Source organism: Drosophila ananassae, chromosome 3L (assembly GCF_017639315.1).
Source record: "Drosophila ananassae strain 14024-0371.13 chromosome 3L, ASM1763931v2, whole genome shotgun sequence".
NCBI lineage: Eukaryota > Metazoa > Arthropoda > Insecta > Diptera > Drosophilidae > Drosophila > Drosophila ananassae.
The window spans coordinates 13,446,887-13,474,544 of NC_057929.1; the positions used below are offsets into that span (position 1 = coordinate 13,446,887).

General features: G+C 42.0%; 1 protein-coding gene across 1 annotated transcript; it reads right to left on the reverse strand.

Annotated features, from left to right (window-relative positions):
- Positions 1-1,262: 1,262 nt before the first annotated feature.
- Positions 1,263-26,805, reverse strand: LOC6494320 (putative uncharacterized protein DDB_G0282129). Its single transcript, XM_001960504.4, has 6 exons — positions 25,790-26,805; positions 17,926-17,974; positions 16,323-16,458; positions 14,995-15,125; positions 12,966-14,879; positions 1,263-1,346 (listed from the first exon to the last, which is right to left on the reverse strand). Coding segments are annotated over exons 1-6 (2,316 nt in total). The 5' UTR covers positions 25,792-26,805.
- Positions 26,806-27,658: the final 853 nt, after the last annotated feature.

Here is a 27,658-nt window from a genome sequence, read left to right on the forward strand (position 1 = left end):
CTCTATAAAGCGATCATTAAAATTATGGCATATCGGTTGACCGACCAATTCCCCGAGATGGCATGGCCCTAATGAAATTATTAAAAATGCATTTAACTCTTCTGGCCCCGGCCAGAAATATTCATAAAGGTTTCTTGGGAGAACGAGTTCGGGTTGGGGCCAACATAAATAACTAACCTCATGCCATCGTGGCCATCTTGGCCAGCAGCAAACTAATTATGCATTCATTTTGTTTGCCAACAATTAAGTGGCCCGGGGGCGTGGCACATTTTTCATTTTATATATTTGTGGTCGGAAATCGGAGGGCTGGGCCCTGGACGAGATCCTTTTGCCTGGATTTTGATTTATGGGAGGCACGCACTTGATTTACCACTCGTCTCATAGGATCGTTAGTATCTCAGCCTAACTCCAGAATCATGACCCACTTAGTAAGGCTGCATATTTTGTAAAACTAATTTGATCTTTTACAAAGTTTTTCGAACAGTGGCTGTAAACTGGTTTGGCAATCAAATTACCATTTATTCAAGTCACATTCAGGTGCTCTGGAGAAAGAAACACCCACACAGCAATTACTTTCTAAAAGCGAAGAGAAGCCGCCATCGAAATCAAATTTTGCACCAAATTAGGCGCCAAATCGGTTAAAATTGGAAACCGTTCACATGCCGCATGCCACATGCTGAGTGGCCGGCAAAAAGAATTCCATTTCATGGGCGTTTTTCTAATTTCTACCAGCAGCAGCAGCAGCAACAGCAACAGGGGCAGTAGAAGCAGCAACATCAGCAACACCAAGTGAGAGGGGGGCATCTGAAAAAAATTCCAATGAACAAAGTAATGCAGAAAACGCCTTATCCGGTCCTCTTTCTTCTTTATCGAAGAGGGGGAGTCTGTTGGTTCAGAGGGGCCAGAACTGTCAACGCCGAGTCCAAGTCCAAGTCCAAGTCCCAGTTGTGTTGCCCACCCATGTTGCCGCTGTCCATTGGCTTCTGCGTTGCATTCATTTGACAAACGCTGACAGCGGCGACAATGTCGTAGAAGCAGCAACAGCAACTCCAGCAACATCAGCAGCAGCAACAGCAACAGCAACATCAACAACAGCAACCTCAAACTGAAGCGATTGCGGATGCAAGTTGGTTTTTGAGGGAATGGGAACCTGAAACGAACTTGATTTCTTATTTGAATATTTATTTCTGGCGGCAGGGACGTTGTCTTCGGCGTCGCCATCGATCGTGACAATCGCCAACGCAAGTGCAAAACTCTTCACTTCATGTGTCGATCCACATCAGGGGGGTCTGCAGCTCCATATCGTTCAGATCGGGTCCGCTATAGTTAACCAATCGTGCCTTGCACTAGCAGAAATCAAATGTGAGATTGTAGGTATAGTTTTGTAATAAAATAATAGGTATTACTTGTAATCTCTTGTAGTAAAGAAATCTATTTAAAAGAGTTATGTTTAATGTTTTCAAAATAATCTAGGAATTTCTAGGAATACCTTTACTTTCAGTGCATCTGGCCTGCCTATCAAAGACGATTAAAATTGACGTTAGTGGAGTTGTGAACGCGACCCCCCCTTTTGGCCACCCCTCTTAGCCCCTTTACGCCGCCACGTCATCACTTTCTTTGGCTAAACGTTTTCATTATTTATGAATTGATCAATTTGTTGCTGGCTCGGCTGTTGGTGTTGCTGATGCTGCGTTTGGCCCTGCAACTTACACACGACTATCATCAGAGACCATCAAGTTGCATCGTTTGGTTTGTTTGTTATGGCCATTAGCGTCACTTGATAGGGGCTATATAAGGCCCCCCGAGCCTCCCCGACCCCAGCGTCTCAAACTCCCCCTCCCGATCGTCGCAAACCGGACTTAATTTATTTCAAATTGTTGCGGCGCGTCATCAACTGCAAAATTATTTACCCAACTAATTTATGCAGATTTTTCAAAACGTTTCAAATTGGTTAAAGAGTGGGGGTCTAGGATAGGCAGTGGGGGTAAGGTCACAAAGAGGGAATGATACCATTGATCATGGAAATCGATCCACAATTGCCATTGTCTAGAGTCTAGACTCTGGAGGTTGAGTATTTCCAATATTTTGAACCACATTTCGACATGGATTTAATTTTAAGGATAAATGCGACCAAGGCTCGCATTTAATGACTTTATACGATATATATCATTGACACACATCTGACAATGTGTCGGACACTTATTTGCTTTTGGGGCCTTTTGTTTTTTATTTATGGACACGCGATGCAGGTGCGGCAATTAAGTCCACCTCATCGCCAGATCCATGTGCCATGTGGGAGCCCTTGACAGAACCGACTGTAGCCAAACCCCCGACTCGCTCTCAGACCCAGACCCAGACCCAGGCCCAGGCCCAGAAGAGCTAATGAAACGAATCAACTATTTGAGCTGTCAATTAGCACACAGATGTTAATTTAGGACAGTCCAAACTTTGACCCCTCTTGGGTGTGCGTTGGAATGCGAACGGCGATCGTCATAAATACAGGGGAAACTCCTTAAAAGAAGCCAAGACATGACCAAGATAAAATATTAATAATAGCTACAATTACTAGCAATAAAAATAATAAATTTTAGGGCGCTTTGTTGCCTTGGGATTGCCTTTAAAATTCACTTTTGTCAGCCAAGAAGTTCAACTGTATTAAACTCAGTTAGCTGCTTGTCGTTGACTTCTTCTGCATATTGGTGTCACTCGGGTGGACAGGAAGGCCACGAGACTTCCTCCCAGCCATATTGACAAACATACAGATATATTATTGCTTTTAGCCGCATTCTGGGGATTGCAACTGACCGGGGCTGGCCCCGGGGCAACTCCCCCGTTTCTGTTACTGGTTTGCTTTTCTTTCGGGGCCGTGTATTCATTTCCAAGCACGTTGCGGTCAGGGTTGTCCTGTCCCGTCCTGCGTCCTCCGCGTCCTGCCCCGAACAGTATTTCAATTGAAAACCGCAACTGCTGCAGGCTGATCCTTTGTTACCGTTAACCGGAAGCCAAGTCCATGTCCAATGTCCTGTTTTCGTTTCGTTTCGTTTCTTCTGCACCGTCGGCGGGCTTTTATTTAACATGACGCAACAGAATAGACTAGAGAAAGGCCACTAATGTCCTGCCACCAAATCACCCCTCCATCACCTTTCACCTTTTTCCTGGCCGCCGGCGAATTTGTGGGACAGGACTCGAGGATTTCTTCCATGACTCGACGTTTTGAACTCTGCGTCCTTTGCGTCAGTTTGTATGGAGATTTCTGCTTCATTAAGGACTTAAAGGCGGGAAAAATTAGGCGGAAGGAAATGTTGCCATAAAACTGCAATATTTCAGAAATGTGTCAGACGGAAGGAAATTGGCACTTTCCAAGTTCGTTTAATCTTGAATCACAACTTTAAAAACCGGAAATTTGATTGTAAAGTTCGATAGATCGTTATAATAGCACCGGAAGAATTCATTGACTGATTTAGACCTCAAATTAATACAGGAAGCGACACATTTCTAATATTATATTGGTCATGAAATGATAATAAAATTCCAAACATCTCGAGTGAATCACGTATCTTTTTTGAGCCAAAACTTTAAGTTAAGAACAGAAATCCCCCACTTAACACTTCGATCAATGTCAAGTCATAAATGTTCTTTTACCTCCGGAATTCTGCGAACAAATTGAGTTTATTCTATCGGAAATTCCTCAATAGACTTCAACCGATATGGACATTCTTGGAAAGCCATAGAAATTTGAAGTGAAATCAGGAACAAGCTAATCGGTCAAATATGCTGTAGTCTTTTGTAATAACTGGCCAATTCTTATCAAAAATGCTCTGGAGTTGAGACATATTTTATATTTTATATTCGGAGGAAATCGCCACTAAAGTCATATCATAGATCATCTGGGATAGGTGATCACGCGGTGCGGGCGGATGTTTACACTTTGTTTTTGCGGTTATCACTGCGAGAAGAACTAACGCCCCCGGAGCCACCAATATATTTCGCACTTGGTATAACCAATTATCGGCGGCAGCGATGGCCAGATAGCCAGAAAGCCAGAAAGTTGGAAGCCTCTAGGGAACCGTGACCTACTACAAAGCCCCCGGCAATCAGTATGGTGCAATTGGTCAAAAGCGGCCCGTTTGAACAATCAAAAGCATTAAAACCAACAATCGTCCGAGGTCCGATTTAAGCCCCTTCCTCGGAGCGTAAACAACAAAATGTAAGCTTCTGGCCAGGTTTACATATTGAAGTGCAGGGCTCAGATACAAAAGTTTATAATATATATCGAAATAGGGGCAAAGCCGGCACGATCTTGGGGCATGTCCGTGGTCTCCAAGTTGTCAACAAGGAATTACAGCCCGGGTCTTAGAAGTTCTCGGGAACAATTTAAACCCTAAATAAGATAAAAGGTTTCGTTGCTTGTGGCCTCCTGGATATTAAAAAATATTTCTTAGCGCCCTAACGAAATCGAAGCTTCTGGATATCAACATTTTTTTGTTGTTTCCATTTTTAGCCTAACCATTTTATGGATTTCCAGCCCCAATAATATTACAGTCCTTACTTTCTTTCTACCCCCAATAGACTTTATCTTTGAGTCGTATAGTCACGTTTCCATCGGGCGACAATCGCAGAAACCACGCGGTATTGAAAGCACTTTATAAGGAATAAGCTAAATGGAAAAGTTCAATCCATAATTTAAGGGTATTGGTAATATCTCCAGACTAATCACGAGATGGCGTCATGTACTTTCCAATGTACTCAAGAGGCTTTTGAAAATTTATTACCATATCGTCACCCAGGAGAATTAAGTCTTTGGTTGTGGCTCTGGCCAACCATACTTCAATTGTAGATTCCAGAACTAATTTTTTCCATTCAGGGGGCGTTAACCCATTGGCCACCAAAATTAAAGGGGCATATTAAGTTTATCAGCGGATACGGTGACATCACTTTCTACAACTTCGTCGCTGGTCATTAAGTCGCAATTTGGCCAAAATAACTACCATTGACTGACTATCACTTATCGATGAAAAATGCGAAATACGACGTTTTGTTTCTTTTTTTTTTGCCATTTGAGGGGGGCCCGTTACGCAAACGGGCCCAACTGCTTGGCCAATTTATTGGCCCATACAGACCTCCTCTCGTCAGGTTTTTATCGTTGGCGAATCGTAAATGCCAATGAGGTTAGCTGTTCATTGTTTTCACTGAAGAGCAATCGAAAGGTTCTCCTGTTGCCGTGGTCATTCCCTCCGCCTCTAGATTGGATTTTGTGGTGCTAGGTCAAGGCCAAGTTATCGCATATCCAGCCGAAAGTCTGGCCAAAAGCGTCTGTCAACATTAGTAGACACTTTTTCGTAAGCCTTAACTATAGAAGGAGAATCCTAAATTTAAATCAGATCCCTAATTAATAAAAAATGTCATGTAGATTATGCCAATTAGGGTTAACTACGAAGTAGCCATGAAAGCTCTACAGAAATGGGGCTTCCCTTTTTGATATACCGCCTCCACTTGAAGAATTCCAAGTTCCAATTCTTATATAAAGCAACTTAAAACTTCCGCAATTGCGTATTCCTAATCGTACATTCCTTTTAGCCCTGACCATGGCTATTTTATACATTCCCGGAATATGCACCCTAAAAATAATCACTAATCAATTCATGTGACTCAGAAAGCACTCTAAACAAAAAATTTACTTATAGATCAAATCATGGCCCGTGTAAGTTCTTTGTACTATGCAGTAATATGGCCGGGGCCCTTCCGAGAATTTTACATTTCTGATAAAGACGACAAACTAAACCCGTTCGAACCGGTTTCATGGCTAATTTTGTGTCTTATCGACGTACTGAGAACTTAACAATAAGGAATTGGCCACCTAGTTGGTTTACTGCCCCGGATCAATAATACTCGAGGTGGGTTCACGTGGAGAGGTCTGTTCCGTTTGCCATGGAACTATGTATGTCTTTATGGCCCGCACATCCATCTCTCCAATCAATCCTCCGACCTTGGCGCTAGCCACAATTATCCACAATTAGAGCCATAGATCAGGCCCGTCATCGATCTGGTAATTGCCGAAAATAGAACGGAAGTCCGGGCAGCTGTTAATTGACTCAAGTCTATAAAAATTTTGATTTTCTTGTCTATCAATGGGGATATAAATCACTCGAAGCGCTCAATTGCAACGATCCTTTGATATTCGCCCGACTTCTGGCCTAGGCACACGACGATCCTTGGGCAAGGACATCAATGAAATTAAGAATTACCAGGAAAAATTACATACCTATTACCCGGAGTTTCTTTTTGTCGATTTACCTGGCAGTTGCAAAATCGGCCTCAATTATGCACGGTACGTCACATAAATTGTCAATTCGATGGACATTTGGGCTTCTACCTGGTGTGTTACTGTTATCATTTTAACCCAAATCATCCCAGGTCGCAGCCTTTGTTCCGCTCTTTTTTCTTGACTTTTTTCGCAACAATTTTCGGGACTAACTACTGGGCGATATCTGGGGAAAAAGTGTTTTATCTGGCACTTTACTTTTTTACTTGTAATTGGCCACGCTGATAAGGGATTAGGGTTTGGGATGGGTAAGGCCAAGTCCTGGGTGGTATTTTGGCAACGGGTGACCTCATAACCCAGTTAAAAGGAAACTGTATACGGGGAAGAGTTTTGACTAAAACAAAATCAGCCATTAAGCCTCATTAGATCAGCGATCACTGAACAGCTCTTGACAAATCATTAAAATCATGTCCAACATTCACAGCTCAGTGACAACAACAGAAATGCATTTAGGAAATTTACATTTTCAAGTGTGTGGCTACAAGCCACCTAAAAAAAATGAGAAAAATAACCAGAAAACTTCTAACTAACGAACTTTTACTACTTTCTAACTGGATCGCGGGTTAGACAAAGCGGTAAGAAGCCCAGCAGTCGACCCAGCAGTTGGTCGTGGGTGAGTCCAAGTTTATGCTAATTTTGTAAATTTCCCAAGCATAATTTACGGCAGCATATATCAGGCAGTTTATGTGGGGAAGACATTCAGCGAATTCCGACAGCCTGACAGAAGGCGACAAAACATTTTGACATTTTCCCAGACCGACCGTCCAGACACCTACCTCCTTAATGTCCCCATCCCGTCGGGCGTCACATGTTTGCTTTTTATTGGAAAAGACATAAAAATTTGAAAAATTATTTAAGAAAATTATTTAAAAATATTCTTTGCATATTCAAATGCGCCGGTCCCCTGATTGACTGCCATGAAGTCATCAGCATCGGCATCATGATCACGATCATCAAACTGATCGGCCCAATCAAGTTCTCAGGCGTGGCGGCAAACAACAAAACCCGGATCGATTGGATCGATTTTGTGACACACAATCGAGTGCCGGGGCATTGTTCGAGGGCGTCAATAGAACGGAATATTGACACCTCACATTATATTAGGTATTGGCGCGATGGAGGGGGTTAAGAATTTCGACTTGGGGTTAAGTTCAACGCTGGAGCTGGGAAACACCAGGGTATATTAAAGTTGCGACGCTTCAAAAGTCCATTAACTGAAATACCACACTGTTCTATAACTTATTGGGTAGTGCTTTTAAATTCACATAAGCTACAATAATTTTAAGCCCAGAATTTTATATTCATATTAAATTTAGCCCATCCGATGCCGATATCATTGCCAATTTGCATCCGATCCTCGAGCGGAATACCTTAAACGATTTCTAGATCGATTCCCCGCAAATCTGCATCAAAACCTGAGAACAAAATTTTTGATCTATATTTTTTCAATTTTTCTGATGGAACCCCTTGCAGAATTTAGGATTCTCATATATGGCCCAGAAGGATGTCTATATCTTTGCCAATTTGCATCCGATCCTCGAGCGGAATACCTTAAACGATTTCCAGATCGATTCCCCGCAAATCTGCATCAAAACCTGAGAACAAAATTTTTGATCGATATTTTTTCAATTTTTCTGATGGAACCCCTTGCAGAATTCAGGATTCTCATATATGGCCCAGTAGGATTTCCATATCTTTGCCAATTTGCATCCGATCCTCGGACGGAATACCTTAAACGATTTCTAGATCGATTCCCCGCAAATCTGCATCAAAACCTGAGAACAAAATTTTTGATCGATATTTTTTCAATTTTTCTGATGGAACCCCTTGCAGAATTCAGGATTCTCATATATGGCCCAGTAGGATGTCCATATCTTTTCCAATTTGCATCCGATCCTTGAGCGGAATACCGTAAACGATTTCTAGTTCCAATCTGGAACAATTTCCAATGTAACCCCTAAATTTGTAACATTAATCATCCAAAGGCACTTTCATTTCAGCCCACTACATTCTCTCAAGTAAATGGTTTCTTTAAGCCGCCCCATAACAAGCACAATGAGATTAAACTGGATTTCTGTTTTGGCAAATCAAAATATCAGAAATTATTATTCGTGGGTCTCGGGTAAAACCACTCTAACGGTTGAGCATGGAGCATATATAACTCAAACTGAAAGCTTTTTACTTTATCTGATTAGGAGGCAAATAAATCAAAATGCCTCACACCTTCGAAGAGGTTCCGAGCTGAGACCTTTAAGCCGGCCCGACCCAATCAAAAACGCATTAAAGCCCAAAGGGCCGACAAATAAACAACGACAATTTGTCAAAGTGGCAACAACAATCAACGCCATTTAATTAGATGCCATTGATTAGTGGCGAGGGAAATGCGCATCTTCGAATGCATTTTTGTAATTTTTCTACGGCCTCTTTCTCCGGTCGTCGGTCTTCGGTCGCTGGAGGTTTCCTTCCACTTGAAAACTCGTCGAGCTTGACAAATTTGACAGGCCTGATTGAAAATGAAAAGTTGAACACAACACAAAAAAAAGGTGTTCGACAAAAGAAAGAGGCCCCGCAAAGAATCTCCGTCGCCCGCTCATTAAAAGCCAAGCTTTTCGGCCAACAAAAGATGGTCGGAATGCCAAAGGGAGAGACTCATCCGGACCTGGTGTCTTGGACATTTGAAAGTCTGGGAGTTTTTGGGAGTTGGGAAGCTGGGAAGCTTGGTAGTTGGAAAGCAAATGTCAAGTAGTTGCCACTTTCAAAATATAAAAATAAAATCAAAAATAAATATCTGTGCTCATCGCCGCTTTTCCCATTGCCTTCGATTGGTTTGCCAGCAATAGGTGAGAATTTATGTATATTTTTTTTCGCTGCCACCGTTGCTAGTGCCCAGCAGCTGCCTTGGCCGGGCTATTTGTCAAATTGTTAAGTCTTTAGTCCATGAGGGATTGACAGCCGGGCTAACTAGCTGGCCAGCTAGCCGGCTAGCTGGTTGGTTGCCGTTTTAATTTGGCTTCCACCTTGCCTTGGCTGCAACGCTCTCAGCCTCTGCGATATTGTATGAATATTTTATGCCTGTGACGGGCTGCCACGTAAACAACCCGCTTAGTTGCAACTTGCAACCAACTTTTTTCCAGGTGTTGGCAAATATTTGAAATATTTTCGCTAAGTACAGACAAATTACGAATTGGTCAACCCATGAATTATGATTAAGTATTCGCCTTTAGAATCCAGACTCCATAATTTCAGCTTTATGCCCTACACTTGCATTTTACATAACTCCCAATTATCCCGATCTATTCAAGGAGAACGCTATTTAAATTTAAGAGAAGAAAAAAATGGGTAATTACAATTTTTAAAGACGTTAACCCACTTTTAACGGGCTGTTAAATGCCCGAACGAAAAAGAACAAAAAGAAAGGCAATAAAATAAACCGAATACTTATCTAAGAGCTACTGCCGAGCACTTGCTAACTGGGCTAAAAAGCTGTTGCCAAAAACCAATCCCCCCACTGCCAATCGCAATGGGGGAGGTCAGTGGATGGTTAATTGCCCCTCGAAGCCAATACAGCTTCCAACTGTCATCACGATAATCATGGAAAAAAATTAATATCTTTAAAATTATTATTAATTACCAAAAATTTATTTTTGGCAATAAAGCAGTGTCATGATTGGACTATAAATACTATATTATTTTTGTCCTATTTTCTTTCTGTGCATCTTAAAAAAACTAAATCCCACTCAAGGTGACGTCGAAGTTAAAGGTAAAGGTAGAGTCCAGGTGGGAGAGCTACAGTTAGCATTCCATCAGTGCAAGTGGCACAGTAACCAGTTGGTCTAACTGTTGTTGGAGAATTCGAGAATTGTCGAGGGGGCGAGACAGGGAGAATGCGAGGGCGTGGCCAAACATTGACAAATCATCTTGACACCTTCAGACTGTCATAAAAATGGGTTACGGACATGATTTGCAATGCAATAAACTTAATTGAGTGCGCGTCAGATTTTAATTTTAACCCGAACCCCCAATCCTGAACTTAAACCGGTTGGCACTTGCCTATCGGAATTCCCACCCATCCGACCGTATCCGATGTATATAGAATGCACAAAACAAAAATACAAACAATATAAGAAATTTGTACAACGGAGAATATATTGGGGGTATAAGCCAAAAGAACGAGCTGGTTCTAAGGCGCGAAGTCGTAAAACGTTTTTTTGATGCCGTCATGGTTCCCTTTCGATATATTCGCTTTAACGATGCCATTAAAATCTCTGACATTGTTGTTGCCTTAATCGTGATATAGAAGACAGATTCGGTTTAGGATTTAGTTATTGCAATAACTAAATAAAATAAAAATTCGTGTTAAGATTTCGTCGTTTCGCCGTTTAAATGGCGCCAAATTGTTAATAATCACGCATATTTCTTTTTGGTCATCATTAAAAAGGTATTTGTGATTTTACTGAGTCGCTACAAACATCATTATAATGATTATAAATTGGATATTATTTTATGAGCCAAGTGATTAAGTTTTTTTTTGGCCAACATGGGGGCGTGTTTTTAGAGTCTACTAATCCGTTTGCTAGAAACTTTTTCCTTTATGGTAATTCATTAAATATGCAACAATTAAATTAAGATGCAAACTAATCTCCCGTAATTGCTGCCTGTCATCAACGTTGACTAAATCCCAGTGTAAGCTGCACTTGAAAAATGGTTAAAAAATCAACATGAATACCTGAGATGGTAGCCTGGTAGCCTAGGCATTTCCGTCACTTAAGCCATGGCTTAAAATGTTTCTTCATTAGAATAAGTGTCATAAAAATAAACGCATAAAAACATCTCTAGGCCATAAGCGGATCTAATCATTTTCCCATAAACAGCCGGCGATGCTCAACGAAAATCTGCTTAAATTTCACCTCACACGCTAATTTGGCTAATAAACAGTCGAACAACAAAAAATCTGAATTGGTATGAGAAAAAAAGTGTAACCACAAATTTCGAATGAAATCTTCGAAGGCGCCAAGCCACTTGACCAATTTGGCTCACGGGTGTACGAATCAAAAGTCAATAAAAGAGGGTATTTTTTATACACAAAAATCAACAAATCAAATGGATACTTATTTGTTTGATTTTTAATCAAAAAAAGTTATAAAATTAAATGCAATGTAGATGTAGAGGAGATACCAACATTCCTAACCGATATTGTTCAGGTTGTTCTTGTACTCCCCGCTTAGGTGATAAATTCGACTCAAAACCAGTGAGCTATTCGCCGTTGAGTTATTTTGACGCCAAACCGAGACGTATTCTAATGCAAATTTCGAATTTTATTTGTTTTGGTTTTTGATATTTCCACTTCCTTCCCCTCCGACCATCCCAAACCGGCTGATCCACCCCGGCCCGGGAAGAGGTGTAACTTTTAAGTGCCGGACAAAACGCTGAGTTTATTCGCTGGGTGGGACAAGTCAATCCTCAACACTTTTTTTTTAGGGAAATTGAAACTTGTTACATGAATAATAACCCTTGGGAATAATTCATGATCGGCTTAAGTAAGCAGTGCTTAGGACACAACCTTTACTGCAAGTTTAATAAGATTTTGTGACTGCTATTCGAGCATCTCTGAAGCCTGGCAGACAGATCTGCCTTACTAAAATGGCAAGTGCTTTGCTTATTTAAATTTATTGCCCAACAAATTTATTTTTTGTTAAACAAATTTATAAATTATTGCTCCGAGCATATAATAAAATTTCATTAGCAACTTGGCTCTGGGTCTCTGGTATCGGAATATCTAAATATTGGTAGCTTAGGCGTTGGTGTTTTTTGAGGCGATTTGCGATCGGTGGAGACACACAGCAAGTTGGCGCCAAGAGAGCTGGCTGCTGGCTTTGTTTTGGCCAAGAGCTGTCGGTGAGAATATGGCCGATACTGGACCTGGACACTTGGAGCTTGAAGCTTGGGGCACAGGTTGATAAATCTGAATCCGATGGCTAGCCGAATTTGCATGTGTCGCGGCGACACAGAAATCGCTGGTTAATTAATTTCAGACACGCCATACATCTCGGGTACTTTGCATAAATTAATATGAAATCTTTATTTTATGATTTATGCGGTGTCAACATGGCCCGAACATCTATCAAACATTTTCCAACAACAAATACCGAGTAAGCCAACAAAAAATCAGAAAGGAGATGATGAAGACAACGGGCTAGAGATTTTTGTGATGGAAAAATATTCGAATATCGCCCACGCGTTTTGCACGCGACTTTGTGGCGTCTGCGCGGCGGCGACTTTTGCCGCCCGATAATTTATTGTTATCCGAACAGATTGAGGTCAGGCAGTCAAGGGAGATTTACACATTGTCACATTGTTGTAGATTCTTATCAATTGTTACACGATTTTCGAATTATGTTTTCGATATATTTCAGTTTTTTGTAATATTTTGGAATGCGCATTTTGAATTGGAATTTTAATTCCCCAATGGTGTGTCTAAAAATGTGTAAAATGTTCGCATTGATGTTTCCGGATGGCCAGATGATCTTGAAAGATATTGGGACACAGCCTAATGTTTGCAGAACTGGCCTTATAGTGGCCTTACAATGGTTTTTAATCCTGAAAAATAAGATAACCCACCCACCCATCTTATCGAAATTAATACCGCATGTTTGTATTGTACTATATGTGTTTCATATTTATTATTTTGAATTCGTATCGTTTCATCGTCATTCGCAAATTGCTCATTGTAATTACTATTATGGTTATTATTGGTCAGCAGCCCATTATCATTATGATTCTGATTATCGTTAACAACATTAATATTTCCATTAAAATTATTAATATTAGGTTGTTGCTGCTGCTGCTGTTGCTGTTGCTGCTGCTGCTGCACATTTTGCTGTTGCAGTGGCAGCTTCCCTAGGCCACGAAAAAGTTTCTTTAGAATCTGCTCTTCGTGCTCCTCGTCGGTCGTCGGATAGCTATCGTCGATTATATTATTAGCTTCAATATGATTGCGATTCTCCACAACAGTGTCGTCAACTGTTTCTGTCACTCCCTCCTCAAAGGGTGCTGTTGCAACAGAACCCTCACTCTCACTTCCGGCCGTTGCTGTTGCTGTTGCAGTTGCAACAAAAGGGTCAATTCGATCGTTTAATTGCTTAAGATTATTGTCAATATTCTGATTGAACGCGCTGTGGCTATGGCTATGGCTATGGCTATTTGGACTATCGAACTTAGTGCTAGTGTCTAAACTACTAGAATCAGTCGTGCTACTTTTAGTATTCAAATTATAATGCTCGTTACTGTACAAGTAGTTGTAGTTTTTTGGCAAGGCAGGTATTGCATGATTAACATTAATGCTATTACTATTTTTTAGTAAGTTTAAGTTACTATTAACATAGGGTTTTGAGTATTCGTTCGGGTTGGGGATAGTGGGGATCTGCTGCTGCTGCAGCTGCTGACGCTGCGAGGGTAGCTCCATCAGTTGCATGTCAGCATCACGGGGATGGGAATGGGCACTTGCCACCCTGGAGGCGGCGGCGGCAGGGGCAGCTGCTGTGGCGCGTTTTCGCCTGTCCCGCTTCCGGCGACTGGCGGCCATGATGGCCACCAAGTTGAAAGCACTGGGCGCCAGGGAGGCGGCGGTGGCGGTCAGGGCCGTTTGCGTGGCCGTCGACGAGGAGGAGGAACTGGACGAGGCCGAGGACGTGGCCTTGGGCAGGTGCTCCTCCCGTTCCCGCTCCCTCTCTCGCTCACCTTCCGCCCGCTGCTCCTGCTCCCACAGCTGGCGCTGCTGCTTGTGCCTTTGCCGCTCCTGGCGACGGCGCTCGCGTCGCTCCATCAGCGTGGCATTGTTGTGGTGATGGCGCACCACCAAGTTCTTCGGCTGTGGCTGCGCCATCACACCCATGGCACCACCCCCCTGGGGTCGCTGGCGCCGGCGTTGCAAGCGCAGGCGACGCTGTTGGTGCTTCCGGTTCCGCTGGATTATCATCTGCTCCTCCTGCAGATCCTCCACATGGTTGTTGTGTTTGTTTTTATTGTTGTTGTTGCTATTGGCTTTGTTGTAGGACTTAGGGCTATTGCTGGGACTGATGGGGGTCTTGGGGTTTGTAGAACTATCGCTATTAATACTTGATGGGCGACGCGGTTTCTGTCGCGCGCGTTTTGTGCCCGCCACTGGTGGTTGTTGTGTTGTGGATGTGGTGGCTGTTGCCTCAGTGGTTTTTGAGCTACTTCCGCTAGTACTGGGTGGTGGTGGTGTCGTTGTTGTTGTTGTTGATGTGGTTGATGTAGTTGTTGTAGTTGTGGTAGTGGTAGTAGTAGTGGTGGTGGTGGTGCTCGCATGCTTCTTGCGCCCCAACAATCCCAGAGTATTGCGGAAGTGCTCAGCCTCCGTGGGGTAGAAGGACCAGTAGGCCTTCTCCATCACTCTCGGCTTCTTCATATCCTTGGGGCCAATTGGCTTAAAGTTGCGTTTGAAGCCCACGTGGAGCACTGAGTTGTAGGCATGGGTGTACTGGTGATACCCATTAACCATTGACTCTCTGAAGTGGCAGTCCTTTGTGGCGTTTCTCTAAAGAATAGAAAAGATACCAAAAAAAAGGGAAGGAGCTCCGGTTAGTTTTGGGTCTGAAATAATAGAAACCTCCTTGTCCCCCCTTATCTGGATAGATTGAAAAGAAACTCACCTTTCCAACTAGTCTGTTTTGATGGAAGCACAGATAGAAGTCGACGTCCGGCGCATAGATGGTGATTTTGAAATCCACCTCTCCAAACACATCGCCAAACACATCGCCGACACTGTTCATCACGAAAGACTCTAAAAGTATGAGAAGAAGAAACCAAAAAATATTAATTAATTATTAGCAAACAAACTATGGGTATTGTGTAAATATTTAATAGAACTGGAACTGGGGCCACTCGAAGCGCATACAGATAACCCAATTAATTGAAAGGTTTTCGATAAAGTTATGAAGGGGCTTGTGATTAGAATTGAACTATGTATTTACGTATAGGCCTTTGCGGCAATGGAGCATTTAATGAAATCAATAAATCAACTAAGTCAATTACTGGCGCTGAGTCGTTGAACTCGCAATTAGCCAAAAGAAAAAGGGTTTAACCCTGAAAATTACCCATAAGCCTGATAATTCCACCCGATTTCGTTTTGGATTTGGTTCTTTTTTGGGGGAAGACCTTCAGTAGCCCGTGGTAAATCGATCAAATTTCCTAAAACCTCACTAGCACCTAGGACCGACGATAAGATAAAATACCAAAGTGACAATATTGTTTCCGTTTTTTTTTTTAAGTTTTTCTTTGGTTGGACGGATAAAGGTTCTTCTGGGCTCGATTCGATCCGACCCGGTGACGCAACTTGGCGCCCGATCTTGTCACTTTCGCTTAGACATCAACCCACATTGGCTTGGCATAGGGTGGTGGTGGCGGTGGTGGTGGTGCTCTGCTCCTGAACTTCAGATACTTGTGAAGAGGCTTGGAAAACCGCAGCAAATGAATTCCGAATAAATTAAGAGCGGGCCGGTCCAGGCCAAACAAACAAAACAAAACGAAACCGCAATGGGCGCCGCTCAGCGGTTCATAACATCAATCAAATATTAAATTACCAATAATTTAATTAAGCCCACAATATGCACAGCCAGAGACAAAGACCCAGACCCAGACAGAGTTCAAGCTGTACAGTGAGACTTCTCAAATAGGAAATAATGGGGACTTTGCATTTAAAAGATTATTTTGGGATTTCTAGTAGATCTTTTTTAAAATAAAAAATCATAAAATATGAGATTTAATACGATTTCTATAGCTATTAGTGTACTGCTTCAAATTATTTCATTTTACCCAAGCTTTACTGTATTCTTTTGTATAGTAAAAATGCCAATTTAATTTAAATGCCAATCGTAATTGATGAATGCGAGTTCTCATGACTAAGAGCCATCCCAGTTCAGTTCAAGATCGGTTTCCCTTTTGAAAATCTTTATATATAGAATATCTTTAAGATACTTACGTGCCAGGGACATATCCTCGGCGCTCACTTTGCCGTGCGCATTGATGTGCAGCGCCCGGTCGCTGGGACATTGTAATTTTAAAACATAGCCTTGTTTCGCGGCGCATGTTGGCATCGCAATAGCAACCACAAATATCTGCAAGATACAAAAAAAGAAAAGGAGAGGAAGCTCCGATTAATGGACGATTCATCTGTATTAAAGTCGCATCATCTGGCGACTAATCCCGACCAGCGGAACCCTTTTTTGCCCCATAAATTTCCATTAATACGATGAGCTTTTTATTACACGGCCCCGCACATGCGACACCAAGATTTTATGGTCAAAGTTGAGCCCACTGGACATTAGGGTCTGGATGTTATGGTAGTCCAGGTAATTGCTTTCTCAATGGGATGTTGGCCCCAGCGTTCCCATGCATGTAAATTGGACATGGCCCAAATGAAAGTGACTGTAGAGTGTTCTGCAATTTAAGCCAACAGGAATCTTCGGGTCGGCCCTCTAAAAATTCCTATATTTTTCTTTAGAATTTGATTTCACCACCAGACACGTGTCTCTGTCATGTCTTCTAGGGTCGGCACGTTTTCGACCTTTGGGCAGCACCACTTGAGTGATATGACAATTACGTTTTCGGCCAAAGATAATGAAAATATGCAAATCAGCAAAACATACGAATTGGCTCGAATGTTCCAAACAAATGGAAAATATATAGAAGCTCCAACCGAAGCGTGGCGAGTGCAAATCGAGTATTTATCTGGGCTTAGAGCTCATACATCATGTCCTGGTCAGCGCACGGCACCAAAACCTATTTATGGGTAAATGGCTAAAAATACTGCCGGACTTTGCTTTGAGGATTTTGGGGGCTTCTTGGCCGGTGACCGATGGGCCTCGGCCAAACGAAGATCGACGCGTGCCGATCGATTTATCGGAGCTTAACCAATTGATTTGAGTTCCCACAAATCGCTGGCATTCCTCATCTCTTCCGCTTGAAGTCTGTCAACGTTCCATTCGTCTCGAATTGATATTGTGTCAGTTTTCGGATGGTGGGGAGTGTGGGGCCTTCTGTTTGCACTTCTCGAAAAGACGAAACGAAACTCTTGGTCTGGGTCTGGAATGCCGTGCGACCTTTTCCATAGTTCAATGACGTTTCAGTGCGTGTATGTGTAACAACCATAATCATAATAATAATTATAATTTCCTTTTTTTTTATGGGCCGACTCAAGTGGAGAGACCGCACAAAAAACCGAGAGCCACTCCAATGTACACACGTTTCCCCCATATCACAACTCCAATCCAAACCAATCCGAATCGGAATCCCCCACTACGATTTCGATTACACACACTCAATCTAGCGGACGTATGAAAATATTTTGACATTTCTGAAGATAATTATTCAGAGTGTTGAAAACAAAGCCGCTTTCGATCGAGATTCAAGATCTCCAGATGGTTTTTGCCAGCCAAAAACTGGAAACTGGAACAAGGCCGGAACTTATTCTGACATTTAATTGGGTGTATGCCATGCCGTGTGACATAAAAATAATAAAATATCTACAAATTATACTATTAAAGTTCTATTGTTGAGAGACCCAGTTTTCAACGAGAACTTACCATCAGTATAGAAAAAGTCCTGACATTGGGCAGCGTGAACTGTTGTAACCTGCAAGTAGATGAAAAATAAACAAAATGAGTATACTCAGTTGTATTCAATAGTATTCGAAAATAAAATTACGCTAGGCTCTATAAATAAAGAGGCGAGCTGAGAGTGATTCAAAGGAGAAAAATTTGCATAAATCTTACAGATTATTATTAATGATTATTATTATTGATTTTATTGATTTGTTTTCTACTTTATTCGTTTTCGTTTTTGTTTTGTTGTATTTTGTTTTGTTTCCCGAGATGAACTTCCGTCTGAGTCTGAGACTTCACCTTAAACAACAATTAAGTCATTTTACAGCCGTGATCTGATCGTGAGCTCTCGGAATAAAATATTATCCGAGTATATACAAAAAAAAACATAAAGCAGACATCTGCCCATCGGATTTCCATGGAGAGCCCTTCCAGTGGCTTTGGCTCAATGTCACCCCACCACAAGTGACCACAAGTGGCCACTCGGAAAAAGCTGGTGAAAAATGTGTTTTTTATGTTTTTCCTTTTTATTTTTATCGATTCAACTGAACAAGTCTTGCCATATTTTTTGTCGTACTTTCTGCACTGAATATTCTGTTTCACGACCAACTAATCCTCAGGCCCAAAAGGTCATTGATTTCAGCTTAGCACTGAACTGAACTGAACTACAAAAAAATAAAAAATAAAAAAACGAGTGCGAACAAAAACAGAAGAGAACTCAAGACCCAGAAGGGTAGTTTCTTGAGACGAAGGTCTTTTGCTCAGTTTTGTTTGGAAAGTGAAAACGCAAAGAATCAAGCTCGAGAAATCAATACAGCGAACCGACCGAGAGTCAAAAGTTAAAACAGCCCCAGGAGGAGGCTTCCTCCAGATTCCTCCAACAGTCCTGGCAATTTCGAATCCCGAATCCCTCTCAACCTTTTGTCCTCGCAGTGGGCAGTCTACAAAAAAATACGAAAACGAAAAAAATCCAAATCAAATGCCTGGTGGCGTGCGATTTTTATCATTTTTCAATTTCACAGCAGACAATAAAGTTCATTTGAAATGTGCAGACACACACATGAATACCAAATGAAATTTCACAATCCCCCCGGCCGAAGGGACACAGCATTTATTCAAACGTTTATTTTTTATTCTTGCTTGGCAAAGCAATTAAATCTGCTTTCAGCAATTTATGTTAAGTTAGCGTTCTCGATAAATTGCCAAAAAATAAATTGTTGCCGACTTTTCCAGCGAAAAGGGAAGCTATTTCGGGGGAGAGGTTACTAACTAGCCAGACAGCTCACTGCTACTGCTACTGCTGACTGATCAATACACGACATTTTTGTTCGGGCTTAGGTACTTAAAGCTGGGCAAGAAACGCCTCTTTGTGGGTTGGCAACCGCAACAAAAAATAAAGAAGAAAGGGCCCCGAAATTGAAAACGAAACTTCAGCTGTTCGCTCCAGTCTAAGACCAGACAAGGGCCAAGATGGCATGACCCGCGGCTCTACAGAGAGAGAAATATTTGAAATGGAGGCTTCCCAGTCAAAGGAACCCCAGACAATGAATTCTTTCGGTGCAGAGCGGTTCCCATGTATGTAACTCGATATAGCTTCTATGTTCTGTGCTTTACTTTTGTTCCCTTCTGCGACTCATAATTACCTTATTTGGTATGCAGACAGGAGCTCCTCGAAACGGAGCCGCAGAGGTCTCCCTAGCTCCCTGGCTCCTCAAACTCCTCCTAGCTCTGCTCCCAGTTTCCTAAGTACGCCTTACGCAATGTGGTAGGGCCCCGGACCCATGTGTGCCCTGAATAATGAATAGTTCTCCCCGGCATTGGCGGGATTGAGAAGTTCTCCTCCCCACCCAACTCCAACTAGAAAGCTTTTCAGTTTCATTCACAAAACACAAAGCAGTGGAGCCTCCTTTCGAAAGCTCCGAAAATCTGGCTTCTACGTCACGGCGACCACTTTTGAAAAAAATTCAATCTAATCGCTGGCGACATTTTCAGGCCTTTAATTAGTTTGTCCACTTGATTGTACTGGCACCGGCTCCGGCTATAGATTTGGTAATACATATAAATCTGGTGCCTGATTGGAAATAAATATTAAAATTAAACTCCAAGTGTTTTTCCCCGATCGCATCGATCGATAATATGCTAAGCACCAGGTCTTTTAGATTCGATTCGATGTGTGATTTGGCTTTGATTCGAATGCAAACTAGTTTGCCACTCGACTCTTGACTCTCGACTCTCGGGGTTCTCGAGAACGGGGCACGTGTCGGCATCTGGACTTTAACACTTGTTGCTTCCACACACCACATCACCATCAGCATTGTGGAGTCGCATAATTGTGCTAGCTGCTTATATATTTGTGGAAAAATAAAAACGGCATCTGTGGAATGCGCTGGCCGATTAGATTAGTCAAAAAGTATTTGGACAGAATAATGAATTGGCGAAAAGATGCGGGAGATAAGCCCGGTGGGAAAGTGATAGCATTGAACTCTGATTGTGGACACGTGTTAACGGTCATCAATCCCGCAATTAAAGTCCTGTAACTGCCCCGATTTTCTCCAGTCAACTGGGTCCTGCCTGACACGTGTTCCTTGGGGCAGGGGAAATAAGTGTGAAATTTCTGCCCGTCAATTGTGCGTATGATTGCAATTGTGATTTTGTTTGACGATGTGGTGACGGTGATGGGCCACCCTATACTTTATTTTACTTTACTTTATTTTCCCTATTTTTTTTGGCCTGAAATGCTGCACTTAATGCAATTTTTCCATTGTTTTAAGGGGTGGCTTGCCGAGAACTGGCTGTTACTTAATACTCTTGCATCATCCACCTTGCGCTTTTCGCCGAGCCGAGCAGCAACCCTAAACCCGTCCCTTCCCCCCTCCGATATACGGCCAGCCCAGGCTATACCCCCTGGTATACCCCTATTCCAAGTCCGAGTCCGATTCCGATTCCGACTCCGGCTGCAACTGCAACTTTTTTTTACGTGTTTGCTCAGTCGCGACTTAATGAAGTTCCGAGCGAAGGGCGGGCGGCGTATCCGCTGGATACACATGAGAGTGTATACAAAGTACTCAACTGACTTTGGCAGTTGCCAGTTAGCAGTTGGCCATTGTTTTTGCAGCAGGGCGCCGAGCTGGTGGGCATATTATATGAAAATATTTGTATAATAGCACAGTGGCGACTGCAACTGCAAGAATCGAGTGGGTGTCTTAGGACTCAGAATTCAGATTCTGGCTCAGATTCGGTTTCGGATTTGGGTTTGGTATTTGAAGTATGCATTTCAAGCAGAACCATATGCAAATCAGAATCAGAAAAGCTGAGAGATGGGGGTTGTAAATGACATTATAATCCATTAAGAATTGTCTTCGTAGAAAGCCCCCCTTGGCCCTAATTAAAGCCTCCAGACTTTGAAGCAAAAACTTTGCATACTTTTGGCGTGTACTTAGCCAACAAGATGACTTCCTCTCGGTGGTTGTCTCTCGTGGACCCCTAACCACTTGAACTTGTACTTGTACCCACCGAAGCAACGCCCCAAATATAAACAGAATAGGGAGCCACACCACCACAACAATGCCAGGAATGGGAATGGGAGTCCGTGAGAGTTCAGTGTACCCCAGCGATAAGCTAATGTTGTTTTCAGACTCTTTTCTGTAGATATATAGCAGAACGAATCATTTGATGATGTTGTATGCCGGCAGCACATAGTCACCAGCCCAGTGTCAAGGCTGTGAGTTTTCCAAAAGTGACGTGCCGCCACACAAATCTCAACTCATTAGCACTTCGCCCTCCTGCACGCGGAAAAATAAAATCAACGTGTTATAATCACTTAGCCCTGGGGTAAATGAGTTTTCTCGCAGTGTGATGCCTTGTTTTTCCCTTTCCGATTACTGGGCCAAGGGTGGGTTGTATCTAATGCGATTTTCGCCACCGGGACAGCTGCACCACCGGAGGTGATAAGCGGCTTTCGGCGGTGCCATCCGCTGGCTCTGGGAGCCCTTTTGATAAGTCCGGCTACTTAAGTGGCAGCGAATACTACTACTTTGTTGAGCATTCAGCGCAACTTTCCCAAAGTGTCAACACCGCCCAGACAGCCCGACAGAGATGGCAGATGAGCCGGTGAGAGAGAGGGCGACTACTGGCGACGAAATCGATGAGGCTATGCCGAGTTTATGGCAAACACGGCAAGTGCATCGATTGGATTTGTCTAGGGACTGTGCCGGCTACTCAAATATGACACCTTTTTTCTGGAAGTAAATAATAATTGCCTTGCACCTGAGACGCAACTGGTAATACACTGGGATGAGGGGTGAGGAGTAAGGTTGTGGGTAGGGGCCAGGGGCCAGTGGAAGGGGGTAAGAGGCGGGCCAACACGCGTGTTTCGGTTTCCATTCTGAGGAAATTGCCGGCTTAAATTGCTAGGCAAATACATTTGATATGGTCTCGTCTCAAAAAGGAATCGAATCGAAGAACATGTATATCGGAGGCCCGATCGGGGGACTCTTATCGGACGTTATGGTTCAATAAAAGCCAGTTTTACATTACTGTAAATATTTGATTACCTGCGATAGTTGTTGCCAATAAATCTCCCAACCACCCAGCCAACAAAAAACAAAAGCATAAAGCCAAAAGATAAATCAATCGCTAAGCTGATTAGTTTGCTGGATTCAAAGAAAACTCCTCTCGGATTCAAAACTTTCTAATTCATCATTGGATCTTCGATCGATCGTAGATTTCGTGGCATCTCCCGAAAGTGGGTGTGTGTGTTTGTTGTCTTTTTACACAATACTCCCAAATAGTATGTCCAAAACCAACAATGACAACACCAATAAAACAACCACTGCCTAGCATTGTGGGTCAGGTGCAACGTCAGTCGTATACCTTGCTTTTTTTTTTACCTTTCGTTGACCCACTGCAGCCGTAATTCCCAATGCAAATATTTGGCATTAATTGAACAATCGCACTCTTAATTGCCATAGAAAGCGAACTTATCAAGGTGGAAAACTTTACCATTTATCATATAATAGTAAAATCGGCCAACAAAGCGTAGTAAATTTTCGTGGGGCCCTTCGTGGGGCTTTGGGGGAGGGGCTTTTCTGATACAGTTTTTTTTAGCAAAAACGAAGGGGGTGAAAAAAGCAAAACAAACCGTAAACACTTGACGGCCGCATGGCTCTTTTTGGCGTATTGTTATTATTATTATTTTTTTTTATTTTTAATTCCAAATACAGAGGCACCCGAGAAAGAAATCCACGCTGGTATGGGTAGATATAGTACGCGTAGTACGCTGTGGCGTATATTTTGAACGTGTTCTTCGGTGATAAGATAATGCGGAACGAACTCGTTTTATTTCCAGCCGACCGCCGAGACAGGGAGTACTCCGCTCTCGGCTCAGATCAGGGGTTTATGATGTTGGGACCTACTTGGCCCGATCTTGGCCACACTTAGTCACTGGCATTGGGTCGGCTATAAAGGCATAAACTCATAAAGCCGAAAATCGATCGCAAATCGCCGAAAGCTAATCGACTCTGGATTCCACTACTTATCGCCTGGAGAGCCTCTTTAGGCCTCTCCTCTAGACTCCGCACCACTCCCATCCCATCGAAGTCCAGACAGATTTAATTTGACAAGGTGGGAGGAGTCTTGGCAAGAATTTCTGGAATGCAGATACCGTGCTATATTCATTTAGGCCTCGTTTAGCGATCGGTGCGACTTTTTGGGGCGATTTAAAACGCTACAGAGTCTTGACTTTCCGCCGGCTTTCCATAATATGTACTGCACTCGCCCCTATTTGTTTATTAAGCTGGCAATGTGACTAATCGTTTTTTATACTCTATGGATCATCATCATCATGATCGATGCAGCCTATCTGGGATGACTGAACGTGCCTTCTGAGGTCGTTTCCTATGACTGATTTTTGATAGATTTAAAAACGAGAGCGAGCTACGGGCTGGCCGTGGCGTCATATGTTTGGGGACCCAATTATATATCAGTGGCCGAGTGGGATGCAGATTCTGCCACCCGCGCGTAAACTAATTATAAAACTAGAAGTGATATTTTTTTAGCAGTTAGCAGTTAGCTGGAAAAAAGTTTTTAAGCGTACTTTGAACTATTATTGAAACAAGTCTAGGAACGCGTCACGTTGGTCACGGAACTGGGTGATAATATAATATTTTCGCTTCTAATTAACATAATCGTAGTGGGGGGAATTACTAAATTAGCTGTGTGTGCCCTGAATGAACTTTAATAGTATTACCTTTAATAGTATTATTACTTTCGCTGAGATAGCTGTCGCCTGGTGCCAGATTTTTAGATTTTTCTCACAAGTCATGGCTGAACATTTGGCCAGAAACAGAAACAAAACAAAAAGTGCAGCTCACTTGGCCAAGGTTGTCTGGGCTCCGTTAACGGTGGCAAGTGAGACGAGAATCGCTCAGATTTCTGTTTCGATTTCTGCTTCTGCTTCTGTTTCTGAGCCAAATAGAGGCCCGATGTCAAGTGATTGCATTAATCAAAGCTGCACAAATATGTGCCAAGTCATAAACGTATTTATGGTGTTTTGGCATGGAGCTTGTGCCTCTGGCCAAATCATAAATTTCAATAAAACTCTCGATGGCTTAGATTAATGCTAGTATTCTTTATGGGTTCCCCGACAACAACCAAAGATCTCCCAGTGGATCTTCTTCGGTTTCCACTACTTTTTCATAACTCTTCTATTCGGGCTTATCAATGTAGTGGGGTAGTGGGGCCCTGGGTTGTGTTATCTGACAGTATTTCCGTTTAATTAATAAAAGAAATCAAATATTGTCTATTTTTACAGAAAAACCCCTCCCCGCTTATCGTCGAAATCCGAAGAAAATGAAGTCTTTTGGGGCGTGGCAGCCGTGTTTGCCTTTTCGAAATGTTGAACTTGTTTATGGCTCGAAATCGGGGTGTGAGATTAGTGACAATTAATCTGAATTAATGATAGAGCTTGGATTAGTTTCCTATGTGGGTCCTGGGCGATTATTGGAGCGACTACTGTGCGCGATTCTCGGGCGACTTGCGCCGCGGAGGGTTGGCAGAGTTTTGCTTGCGATTGATTTATAACTCAGGTAAATGTCCTGCGAGATCAGGACACGCCACAAACCCTCCAAAGTTTCGAAAAAGGGGTTGTACACACACACACTCATACTCTATCCATACACCATCCATACACACACTGGCCTGAGAGTCTGATTTATCCTGACAGTTTGCATGTGTTGGTGCCATAACAAGTTATAAACGGCAATTATGGACCTGAACCTGAAACAGAAACACAAACTCGCACTCAAACTCAAACTCAAACCGAAAATGAAACTGAAACCGAGTCTGAACTTCATATTTCTTGTTTCGAACATATAATTGTGCTTTTGATGTGTGTTTGGAAATTGTTTTTTAAGTGAAATTGCGCTGCCCCTGATAAATGGAGGGCTGCACGCACACTCGCATAATAATTTATTTGCTTTTTTCAATTTATTTGTATTTGTGTGGGAACTGTGCGCAAAAAAGGAGCTCAACACAGGTCATGGTGTTTAAGGATTACTCCTCGGATTGCGTACAACTCATATTTTTCGAAAGTGGCGTGTTCTGGTGCACGTGGTTCGAGTCATTTTTTAAGTTCTGCATTTTCAGTGACTGATTAACTTTCCACATAACACTATGAGCCTTTTTCCTCTGAATTATGGTTGCCTGGTAAGCTTTATTAATTTATTATTTCTCAAAAATGTATTTTTAACCAACCACCTACTGTTCTTTTTCGCTCATAAATGTTTATAATTTCCAGGAGGATCAGCTATGTCATAAGACTAAATAGGTTATAGTTTCAAAAACTTACATCGTATACTTCTGGCCGCATTGTAGCCCCCAAATTTAAGGGTGTAAATTATAATCCAACATGGGTTTGTGCGTAATATCGTCGGAAGTCTAGCATTGGACTGACGAAAGAGTTTCAATTTTCTGCTGTGGTCGACGAACACGAGTCAGAGCGGAAACTCAGAAATCATAATTCATATATCGCAAATGTATGAATTTGAATCTGAAGTTAGTGGCGAAAATGCAGCGTCAACAAAATTACAAGTACACCGCAAAAAAATTGCAATTGAATCCGGGCGTTGGGCGGCTTTTTTAGCTTATTTTGTTATTCTTGCAATTTCTAAACCGCACTTTATTTTACGTATATATAATATTTGTTATTTTGCGTTGATATGTATATTTTATTACTTTTGATTAACAATATGTAATTGGTTGTAATAAATATAATGGTTATATATATATATACTTGTATTGCACTTTTGTCAGCATTAACACGACAACAACGCGGTTTTCTTTTTATTATTTTTTTAAATATAATTTTATTCGAAATTATTTGCGTATTTTTAGCGTTGCACAAAAATTTTTTGATTTATTTTGCGGGAACTTTTTACTTTTGCACTGGCACTGGGTGAGGGGCACTCGAAAATATTTCGCCTGTTTTCAACTGGTTTGGGTTTCGATTTTTAAAACAAAATCAGTTAGTCGTCGATAGTGAATGCAAACAATCTATCTATCTACCGCCGAAGTGCACTTTTCATTTTCATTCAATTCAAATCAAATCAATTGCATTTAATAACATTAATCAGGCTCATCTGAACTTGATATTTTGTATTGCTCTTGTTTCTGACGTTTCAGTTTTGGGTTTGCTCGGAATTTTTCAAAAATATCTTTCCGAAGCATTTGTTGCTTTCAGTTACGGAGCTCTGGGGTTGGTTTGGTGTATATTCTTATATCCGTTGGTTTCGCAGGCAACGATCTTTAACCGACGAAAGGTGAACAGAAACTGAATTTGTATCTGTATCTGAGGCCGGCGCATGCGATAGCTGTCGAGCCGAACACGAACCCGAGTCCGAGTGCCCACTCGTTCCGTTCGCTGTTCGAGATACTTTTGTAAAAACTTTTTAACATAAAGATACATGAGGACTTATTCTCTAATAAATATTTTTTAATCTTATTAATCAATAAGTACAATTTTTATTTTATTATTGTGGGAAAAATTTTCACTATTATTAAATAAGATAGATAGTTAATTGAATAAATATTAAATTTAAGAGCTAGAGTAATCTAATTCTGTTTTGGATAAATCCTCTGACTTCCTTCAGAGCCGTGATCATAAATTGCATGTGTCATTCCTTGAAATGTTTTGCTCCATTTAGGCAAACTAGGTCTCTTAGTCCGATAATGATCTATGTGGCGTCCACCTGCTCCACTTTCCGAATCCACAAAATAAAAAAGAAAGAAGGAAAAAACTAGACACCCACCCACCCACCTAGTTGCACACCCCAATTCGGAACTCTGAATTTCAAGCCACAAAGCCTGGAAATGCCAGACGATATTGGGCAAGGTCCAGTTGGCGAGCCATTAGCGAAGTTGCCCCTGCATTCTTTTGATATTTTTGATATTGATCGATTAGCCAGCCAGTTGTATCAGGCAGGCAGTTTTATTGATCATGCTGTAAATCAAATAGCGGTGGCCAGAGCGACCCAAAAACAAAGCACAAATCGTACATAGATTACATTAAGCAATATTTTTTATTTTGGCTCTGCGGTGGCTCTGCGATAAGAAGATGATTTGGATTAAAAAATAAAAGCAGGTGAATTAGTGAGATCATTTTCGGCATTAATCAGCATCGCTATGATCCCGGGGTAAAAAGAGTACACCTTATCGCGAG